Raw genomic sequence first — 11,313 nt, forward strand, 5'->3', positions numbered from 1 at the left:
GGGTTTGAACTGCCAGCCTTCTGGTTAGCAGTCAAGTGCCTTAGGCACTATGCTACCAGTGCTCCCTAGACTAAGTCAAGTGGAAGTACCAGACCTGCCTTGGTATACTGTAGAAGAAGGATTCCAAAGGTTTAGATAAATTGGCATGTTAGAGTGGATTTATCAGATTAGACCTATACACCTATCATGGAGTACCCAGAGAACACACCTTTTACCACAATCATAAGGAATAAATTTGTGAAGGGAGCCCCAGCATCCTTGAAGACTGCAGTAATTGCTATATTATGTAAGTCAGATTTGACAGTAGGAACTATCCTAGTGGAATTAAGACACCTAACTATAGTGGGTCTGATTAGACCCTGTGGTAATAGAGGCAGCACTTAATTGACAAAGACAAGGTGGGCATGGTTTCCAGAATGGACAGCAGAGTCAAATTCTGATTACATAGCAGTAATCAGAATAGTCTGAATTAAATGGTCTTATGGCATTGGCTACTTAGTCATGGTGTCCCTAGGAGTGAAACAGATGGAAAATCTAGTAAATATTTACTTGATCTATACAAGCAGAAGATTTGTAGGTCAAGTGAACAGCAGTCTAATTTCAATCACCAAAATAGAGAGTCATGGTTCCTTATTCAATTCCCAGATGTGAGCCAGTTTACAGACCCACAGCTGGTTCCTTCAATGAAGGAGAAGCCAGATCTCTTTGAGGAAGGTCCCCACTACACTGACAAAATTTTATACTGTTACTCTCTCTCTCAGCTTTCCCCAAAGGCATCTTTGGCCTTTTTTGACAGTGACTGTTCACTGGGGAAAAGGAAATAATCATACTATTGGGGATTACTAGATACTGGCTCTGAGTTGATACTGATTCCAGCAGCCCCCAAACATCACTAAGGCCCACCAGTCAGAGCAGGGACATATGGAGGTCAAGTTATTAATGGACTCTTAGCTCAAGTTCATCTCAGAGTGGGTCCAGTGAGTCCCTGAACCCATCCTGTAGTGATTTCCCCACTTCCAGAATGCATGATTGGAATAGACATACTCAGCAACTGGCAGAACCCCCACATCGGATCCCTGACATGTAGCGTAAGGGACAAACAGGAATGCATAACTATGAGGGGCATGGGGGGAGGGTTACTGAGCAGGGGGGGAGGAGACTGGGTTAGGGTTGGGCATGATAAATGGGGAGTGAAACTAAATGTATACGTAATGTTGAATATAAAACAAACTCTTAAAATAATTTTTTTTTAAAAAAAGGAGTTATTATGTTAGGAAAAGCCAAGTGAAAGCCATTTGAACTGCCCCTACCTAGGAAAATAGTAAACCAAAAGTAATATCACATTTCTGGAGGGATTGTAGAGATTAGTGCAACCATAAAAGACTTGAAGGATACAGGGGTGGTGATACCCACCACATCCCCATTTAACTTATCTATTTGGCCTGTGCAAAACAGATCTAACTTGGAGAATGACAGTAGATTATTGTAAACTTAATCAGGTGCTAACTCTAATTGCAGCTCCTGTTCCAGATGTTGTGTCATTGCTTGAGGAAATTCATATATTTCCTGGAACCTGGTATACAGCAATTGAGCTGACCAATGCCTTTGTCTAAATTCCAATTTTGAGGAATCACCACAAGAAGTTTGCCTTCACCCGGCAAGGCCAGCAATAGTCATCCCTTATGGGTATATCAACTCTCCAGTAGTATGTCATAATTTAGTCTGTAGGGACCTTGATTGCTTTTCCCTCCCACAAGATGTCACACTGGTTTATTACATTGACGAAAGTATACTAATCAGGCCTAGTAAGTATCAATGACTCTAGACTTATTGGTAAGACATTTGCATGCTAAAAAACAAAACCCACGGCCATCAAGTCAACTTTGACTGATAGCAACTGCTATTGGGTTTCCAAGGGCATAAATCTTTATGGAAGTAGATTGTCCCATCTTCTTCCACAGAGTGGCTGGTGGGTTTGAACTGCCAGTCTTCTGAATAGCAGTCATGCCTTAGGCACTGCACCACCAGAGCTTCTTATTTGCATGCTAGAAGGTGGGAAAGTAACCTGACAAAATTTCAGGCACCTCCAACCTCAGTGAAATTTCGAGGGGTCCAATGATGTGGGTCATGTCAAGATATTCCTAGTCAAGTGAAAAATAAGATTTTGTATCTAACCCCTCCCACAACTAAAAAGGAGGCCCAATGCTTGGGGGACCTCCCTGGGTTTTGAAGGCAGCATATGCCTCATTTGAGTGTACAATTCTGGCCTATTTATCAAATGACTCAAAAAACTGCTAGTTTTGAGTGGGGCCCAGACCAAGAAAAGGCTCTGCAGCAGTTTCAGTCTGCCATGCAATCCGCTCTGCCCCTTGGGCCATATGATCCTGCTCATTCGATGGCACTTGAAGTGTTAGTGGCAAATAGAGATGTTGTTTGGAGTCTTTAGCAGGCCCCTATTGGTGGATCACAGCACAGACCCTTAGGATTTTGGAGCAAAGCCCTGCCATCTTCTGCAGACAGCTACTCTCCTTTTTAGAAACAGCTTTTGACTTGTTACTGGGCTTTAGTGGAGACTGAACACATAACCAGGGGCCACCAAGTCACCAAGTGGCCTGAGATGCCCATCATGAACTGGTGTTGTGTGACCCACAGAGTCATAAAGTTGGTTGTACACAGCAGCACTTCATCATCAAATGGAAGTGGTATATATAAGAGATAGGTCTTGCCTCAATTGGCATAACATACTACACAAAACCTTGTTCCACATCCTACTTTGGTGAGTAGAGACTGGGATCTTAAAAGCTTGCAAGCAGCCATCTAGATGCAATGATGGGTCTCTCCTCGCCCAGAGCAAAGAAGAATGAAGAAAACCAAAGATTCATGGAAATAGTCCAAGCGACTGGTACACTACACAATCCTATGAGACCAGAAGAACTAGGTGGTGCCTGGCTGGTACAGTGGTACTGTCAACCACTCAGAGGGGAATCTATGTAGCAGATCCCAGATACAGTGGGAGAACAATGTGGAACAAAACTCAAAATCATTAAAAAGGCCAGATTTACTGGTCTGATAGAGCCTGGTGAGACACCTGAGTTTATAGTCCCTAGTTACGCTTCAGGTCTGTCATAGAACTCAATCCCATGGCTTCTAGCCAAACAGTAGACGGACATATAGGATGAACATTTACATCAGGTAGATACATTCCTTAAAACCATCAATCATGGGAGAACAGAAGGGCAATTATTTACACAGGGAGATAGCTCAGGGGGCAGGAATGCATAGGAAAGGACACAGGGAAGAGGTAACTATGGGGAGGAAGTGAGAAGAGAACTGTTACATTGTGGGGAATTGCAGTCAATTCATGAAACAAAATGTGTATGAACTGTATGGAAAATGAATTTGCTCTGTAAACTTTCACCCAAATCACAATTTAAAAAAAGGAAAAAGAATACCACTTGGCCATTTTGAGCTCCTTATGCTTGTGGATCAACAGTCAAAGAAGGTAGTTACTGTATTGGCTGGTGTGATTGTTCCTGATTAGCAAGGGGAAATTAAATTGTTATTACATGATGGAGATAAAGAAGAGTATATCTGGAATACAGGAGATTCCTTAAGATGTCTCTTAGTACTACCATGTCCTGTGATTAAAGCCACTGGGAAACTACAGCAACCTAATTCTGAAATGAATGAAGGTTTGGGTCACCCCAGCAGGCAGAGAACCATGACCAACTGAAGTACTTGCTGAGGGCCAAGTTGGTTGGTGGAAGAAGATAGTTGTAAATAACCAGCTACAACCATGTGACCAGTTGCAAAAATGAAGACTGTGCTTGTTAGGAGTATTTCTTCCTTGTATGTGTACAGCACATATTTTTGTTTTCTTCAGTTATAAAATATAAGATATAAATGGGGCTCGTGTGTTTACAGTTGCATGCATGTTAATTGTATCATATTTGGCACAAGTGTGACTTTATAATTGTCTTTATTTAGAGATTATGTATGGTTTAAGGAGATGTATACAGGTGCCAAGTTGACATGGGTTGGACTGTGATAGTTAAGGTTGTGTGTCAACTTGGCTGGACCATGATTCTGTGGTTTGGCAGTTATGATGTAATCACCTCAATGATGAGATCTGCTATGAACAGCCAATCATTTGAGAGGGAGTTTCCTTGGGAGTGTGGACTTCTTGCAATATATATGGACATTCTGGCAAGGCTCTCTGGCTTTTTGCTCCATCTGGATCCTGTATCTAGCTAATCATCATCTGAGTTCCGATTCCTGGACTTGAACCAAAGGCCTGCCATGTTGCCCTCTGATCTTGGGATTGTTGCCTTTGCAGCCTGAGAACCAGCAGCCTGCCGTCTTACCTGCTGATCTTGGGTTCTTCAGCCTCTGCAAGTACATGAGTCAGGAGAAGTCTCTAGCCTGTTGTATGATCCATGGACTTGAGTCTTGCCAGCCTCTACAACAACCTGGGCCATTTCCTTGTGATAAATTATCTATCTATCTATCTATATGTCTGTCTATCTATCTATCTAACTAACTAAGCTTCTCTGGTTTTGCTTTTCTAAGGAATCCAATCTTTTTCTAAAGAAACAGCCTGTATTCTACTTTTGGAATTAAATCAAAGGTTGACATTAGATAAAGTGTAGATATTTGTGGTTTATGTGTCTTGAAGTCACCTCTAGCTTTTGAAATAGAACAGGATTTTTCTATTATCCATGATTACAGGATTCCTGGACAGGCTGCTGATTTTCTTTCTTTCTTTTTTTTTTTTTAATCTTTTCTTACTTATCTGTTTTGAAGCTCATTGTTTTCTCTGCCAGTATATGAACAATAAAAGATTAGATCATACTTAAACTAGCAAATTTTAGTCCTTTTCAGAAACTCTAGTGAAATACTTACTTTTAAAATTTTTCTTAATTTGAAGGAATAGGGCCATAGGGTGTTGAGAGGAACTGAATTGGGAGACAAGTCCTGACTGGAATTAGATATTAGGATTATTTATACAATTTTAAATACTTTAGTATCATAAATAAACTAATAAAGTTTGTCTATACTTTCTACTGCCTTTCAGTTTTACCACTAGAAGACTATTAGAATTTTCTTTTTGGCTTTAATTTAGCGTATTTTATCAGTTCACAAATAACAAAAATAATTATGATAGTTTATTCAAAGCTTTTCTGTATAAATATCTAAGACGGAACCAGTTCAATTCAGAATTTGAATGTAGACTTATTATGTGGCTAGAAATGATGTAAATATTTGTTTTATAAGGGCTCAGAAAGTAATACATAATATTCCCAATCCAGTACTCTTTAATTGTTTTTAAAAAATTGAAGGAGAAAAAAGCATTAGGTAAAAAGGTATTACCATAATGCAGAAACATTTAAGTTACAAATGTAAGATCTTATTCACCTGGACAGACATAAGCACTGAGTGAAGAAGGAAGCATTCAGTATGCAATATCCAGTACTAATACTTTGTGGGAGAGGTCATGATACTCATAAGCAGAGTAGTGAGCATTGTGGTAGAGATTTAGTATTAAGGCGTATTTTTTTATTATTGCTATTGGTAAAAACTTGTTTTAATTGTGCAAATGGGTATGAATTCTTCTAAGATTCTATTAGAAGAAAACACATGCAAATGTTCATTGAACAAAGAATGGTTATATGTGAATTATCTCTGAGCCCCTCCAAAGAAAAAAACCATTCAGTGTAGTAGACGAGTGAAAACTTGCATATGTGAAATCAGTATAGACATGACAGAATAGGAGCCTACTTTAAACTTTTCGGGTAAACTGTTTATCCAGGAAGCCTTCCTGGAAGAAGTGGGATTTGAGATATACACTGAAGAATTGGTAGGTTTCTTCACGTTAAGATAAAATTGACGTGCTTTAGAACTAACTGCATCTATTTATTGACATACTTATTGGTTGAATTGCATTGTGGCATACAAAGGATGCTGAACACGGGTTATGAAGTCAGAATGCTTGGAACCAAATCTAGATTCCACCACTTACTAGCTGCAACACTGTAACATGGAGATATTAATACCTTCTTTTTTATAAGGTTGTTAAGGATTAATGAGATTAATGCATCTACAAGTAGTGCAAATAGCATGAACTCTTGTGTCTGACAGACCTTGGTTCAAATCCCAACTCTGCCACTTACTAATGACCTTAGACACTTGTCTTCTCCAAGCCTCAGTTTTCTTGTTTATAAATGGAGATAATAAATCCTAACTGGTAGGGCTGTTCTGATGATTAAATGAAGCAATTTATGTAAAGGACTTAGCAGAGTGCTTATAAATAATATGTTATTACACAAAGTAAGTCATGCAAAAACTTCAGTTTCATCTTTTTATTTATGTTTTCAGGGTGAACCTGGCCTGCCTGGGTACCCAGGCAACCCTGGTATGAAAGGTTCTATGGGAGATCCTGGTTTGCCTGGATTACCAGGGTCACCTGGAGCAAAAGGACAACCAGGCCTTCCTGGATTTCCAGGTAACATTCCTTTTCTTACATTCTAACTTTCTTGGATTTATTTTTTTCCTTCCTTATCTAAACCAGGACCACAGCGGACTTGGAGGACTTGCATTCTATTTCCCATTCAGATACTGACTGGCAATGTAATCTTGAACTATTTCTTTTCCATCATTATTTAAATTTTGGTGAAAATAATGCAGCAGAATGTACACCCATTCATCAGTTTCTACATGCACAATTCAATAGCATGGTTACAGTCTTCATGTTGTACCACCATTGAACTAATTCTTTATCTATATTTGCCCAAATTTCTTTCTGTATAAAATAAAATTAGTCTTACCAACTCAACAGGACAATATCCTGTGGGCAGAGAAACTGTGGTGGAGCATTTTTCAATCTTTGACTGCTAGCCACAAATCAATTAAAAAGCCTTACTATTTTTGAAGGTGGTAATATGCACTGCCAACCCCTAGCCTGCTGCTGTTTCTCTTAGAAAGTTGTACTCAGCACCCAGCTGATGACTGTTGGTAGAACAATAGTCTGGTTCATTGAAATGGCAACATTTGAGTCATTCAAGTAAAGGGAATTAACACTGGAGTCAAGCGGGTAACCAGAACTAGGTTATTACACTCTCTGCTCTATTCATGATTGTATTAAATTTTTTGTTTCATTTTTGGATTTCACAGTGGAATGGATGGGTGGGCTTTTGGTTATCTTTCTCTTATTAACTTTTATATTTACGTTAACATAACTCACTCACTGCCATTGAGTCAATTCCAAATCATAGCCACCCCTCCTTGGGTTTCTGAGGTGTTATCTCTATGGAAATAGATTGCCCAACCTTCCTTCTGAGGAGTGGCTGGTGGGTTTGAGCCATACTTATATTAAAATGCACTTAAAGTGTACAACAACTCAATAGATACATTTTTACTTAAGTATGTATTCATGCACCCACCATACATATCAAGTTATAGAATATTTACCTCACTCTATAAAATTTACTCCTGCCCCTTCACAGTGATACCCACTGTGGTAGCCACTACTATGACATCTGTCACCATCAGTTAGATTTTCTTGTTCTTCAACTGCTTATAAAATGGAACCAGACATTATGTCTGTAAGATTCATTTATCTTGTTGCATATGTCAATAGTTTTTTAAATCATTGTTGTGTAATAATATTCCATTGAAGAAATACACTATAGTTAATTATCCTGTTATGTTGATGGACTTTATGGTTTTTTAGGTTGTTTCCAGGTTTGGACTATTATGAAAAGAAAAAAATGCTATGAATATTCATTTACATGTCTTTTGGTGAATCTTCACTAATTCCTCTTAACACAAATGCTTAGTAGTGGAAATATGGAATCATAATATTGGTGTGTATTTAACCTAGTAGATAGTGTCAAAGAGTTTTCCAAAGTAGTTTTATAAATTAATGTCCCAGCAGCTATGTTTGAGAGTTCCATTTCTTCCATATCATCACCATCACTGGGTATGGTCAGTCTTTTTAATTTTAGCTGTTCTGTTGGGAGGAGCTCTGGTGGCGTAGTGCCTAAGGCATTTGACTGCTAATCAGAAGGCTGGCAGTTCAAGCCCACCAGCCACTCCTTGGAAGGAAGACTGGGCAGTCTACTTCTGTAGAGATACCACCTCAGAAACCCAAGGAGAGGTCGCTATGAGTCAGAACTGACTTGATGGGAGTGAATTTGGTTTTGGTTTGGTTGGGAATGTAGAAGTATCTCATTGAGGTTTTAATTCACATTTTCCTAATGAATGACAGTGTTAAGCACCTTTCCTTATACTGTGCTTCATTTTACTTGAATCCACAATCAATGCCCATGGAAACAGCAGTCAAGAAATCAAACAATGTATTGCATTGGGCAAATCTGCAAAAGACCTCTTTAAAATGTTAAAAAGCAAAGATTTTACCTCGAGGACTAAAGTGCTCCTGACCCAAGCTGTGGTCAATGAATAAGGAAGACCAAAGAAGAATTGATGCATTTGAATTGTGGATTTGGTGAGCAATTTGAATATACCATGGACTGCCAGAAGAAGTACAGCCAGAACGCTCCTTAGAAGCAAGGATGACTAGATTTTTCTCACCTATTTTGGACATGTTAACAAGAGGGACCAGTCCCTTGGGAAGGGACATCATGCTTCGTAAAGTAGAGGGTCAGAGAAAAATAGGAAGACCCACAATGAGATGGACCGACACAGTGGCTGCAACAATGGGCTCAAACATAGCAGTGATGATGATGGTGGCACAGGTCTGGGCATTGTTTCATTCTGTTGTCCATAGGGTCTCTATGAGTCAGAACTGACTTAACAGCATATAGCAACATTTTATACTTACTGGCCATTTGGACAGCCTCTTCTTGAAGTACCTGCTTGAGTTTTTGCTCATTTTTTATTGGGTTGTTTGCCTTTTTCTTATTGATTCAGATCAGTTCTTTACACATTCTCAATAAGTCTTTTACTAGATGTAAATATGTTCTTACTATTTCAGGTTTGCCTTTCTCTCTCTTAATGTTGTTCTGTGAAGAACCAAACCAAAAACCAGTTGCCATTATGTAGATTCTGATTCAAAGCAACCCCATGTGTGTCAGATTAGCAGATTTTTTTTTTTTTGGAAGTAGACCCCAGTCCTTTCTTTTGAGGAACCCCTGGGTGGGTTTGAACTGCAAACCTTTTGATTTTCAGCTGAGCACTTAACTGTTTGTGCCACCCAGGGTTGAACAGAGGTTGTTAATTTTAATAAAGTACAGTACATTGATCTTTTCTTTTATGGTTAGTGTTTTTTATGCCCTGGCACATTGGTTAAACACTCAGCTGCCAACTGAAGGTTTAGCTCTTTGAACTCACCAGCTGCTCTGCTGGAGAAAATGGAACAATCTGTTTCAGTAAAGATTATATCCTTGGAGACTCTGTGGGTCAGTTCTACTCTGTCCTATAGGGTTGCTATGAATTGGAATTGACTTGACAACAATGAGTAATAGATTATTCAAGAAGCACTTTTCTACTCAAGGCTGCAGAAATACTCTCACATATATATGTGTATACACACACACACACACACATTTATATATATCTATATCTATCTATCTATCTATATATAGATATATATAAAACCACATTTAACATTTAGGCCTTCATATTTTGTTTATGGTCCATCTTGAATAAAAATATTTTTGTGATGTTAGGTAGGGGTCAAGATTCATTTTTTCCTTAAAGAACATGAATTCCACAAATAAATCGTAGTGGCTCTTTGTCAGGAAATCAAATGACCATATATTTGGGGTTATATTTCTAGAGTCTGTATTCTGTTCCATTTGTCTATTTTTCCTATTCTTTTTTTTAAGAGCTTGTTTTACATTCAATGTTATGTGTACATTTAGTTTCACTCCCCATTTACCATGTCCAACCCTAACCAGTCTCCTCCCCTCCCTACCCTGTAGCCCTCCCCCTATGCCCCTCATATTTATGTACTCCTGTTTGTCCTGCATTTCCTCAATTTGAATGTTGCTCCTCTGGTGCCCCGTGTCTATGGCACTAAGGGATGTATTACCATAGAGTATGTGGGTGCATCATCCTGGGTTGAGTGGTCCACATGTTCATCTTGTTAACTATTGGGCTGAGAGCCAGGCCCTGGGAGTGAGTTTTATTCCAGGCACAGAATGTTTTCCAGGGCCATAGTATTGGGGGTCTCACCAGATTTCATCTGACCAGTATTTCTGGTCCATGTTTTCCCTCCCACTCTATCCAGGATCCCAGATTTGATCTTTCCTGGGTGGTTGGCATTGGTAGCCAGGCACCATCTCGTTCTTCTGGTCTCAAGGCCCATCGTGTCCTAGGGCTGATTGCTTCCAAATGCCTTTTTTTTTTTTTTTTTTGCATTCTTCTTCGCTTCCAATGCTAGGAGACCATTAGCTGCATCTTAGATAGCTGCTTGAAAGCTTTTAAGACCCCAGTCACTACTCACCAATGTAGGATGTGGAGCAACGCTTTTATGTATTTTGTTGTGCCATTTGAGTCTGGTGTCCCCCAGTACTATGGTCCTGAGGCAGTAGATCTGTTGGATCTCACTCCCTATTCTTGCTTCAAGAGAACAGGGTCCAAATTACTGTAAACCTATACTAAGTCTTGAGATATGGTAGTATAAGTTCCACCATTTTGTTCCAACTTTTTAAATTTGTCTTGGCTATTATAGGTGTTCACATACATTTTAGGAATTTGTTTATCAATTTCCATGTCAAAAAACCTGCTGAGATTTCTATTACATTGTAATGAATATCTAGGTACCTTTGTAATAATTGGTATTTTAACAATATTTAATCTCCCAATCCATGAACATGTTATCTCTCCATTTATTTAGGTATTTCACTCAACATTGTTTTTACTTTTCATTTTGGAGAATTTGAACATTTTTTGTTAATTTTTTTCCTGGAAATTTGGTGTGTTCTGATGGTATTTTATATGATATTGCTGTTCAAGTTCATTTTCCAATTGTTTGTTGGTAGCCTATAGAAATAACAATTGACTTTGGAATATTAAGCTTACATATCAGAAAATTATTAAATTCACTTATTTCTTAGAGTTTGTGTATAATTTTTTTTCTAAACTAACATTTCATCACAGATATTTTTACTTCCTTTCAGTTCCTTATGCTTTTTATTTCTTTTTGTTGCCTGCTTACGCTATAATCTCTAGTACAATGTATCAGGAGCTCTGGTGGCGTAGTGGATAAGCAGAAGGTCAGCGATTCAAACCCACCAGTTGCTCCAAGGAAGGAAGATGGGCATGATCTACTTCCGTAAACAGTTACAGCCT

General features: G+C 38.7%; 1 protein-coding gene across 1 annotated transcript in view; it reads left to right on the forward strand.

The window, feature by feature from the left end:
• The window catches only part of COL4A5 (collagen type IV alpha 5 chain), a 439,164-nt gene that overhangs the window by 356,397 nt on the left and 71,454 nt on the right, over window positions 1-11,313 (forward strand). Inside the window, exon 36 of the mRNA XM_007952435.2 lies at window positions 6,376-6,502. Within this exon, the coding sequence (XP_007950626.1) occupies window positions 6,376-6,502 (127 nt within the window). The remainder of the gene's footprint in view (window positions 1-6,375; window positions 6,503-11,313) is intronic.

This window comes from Orycteropus afer, unplaced genomic scaffold (genome assembly GCF_000298275.1).
Source record: "Orycteropus afer afer isolate SDZICR_OR568_19922 unplaced genomic scaffold, OryAfe1.0 scaffold00336, whole genome shotgun sequence".
NCBI lineage: Eukaryota > Metazoa > Chordata > Mammalia > Tubulidentata > Orycteropodidae > Orycteropus > Orycteropus afer.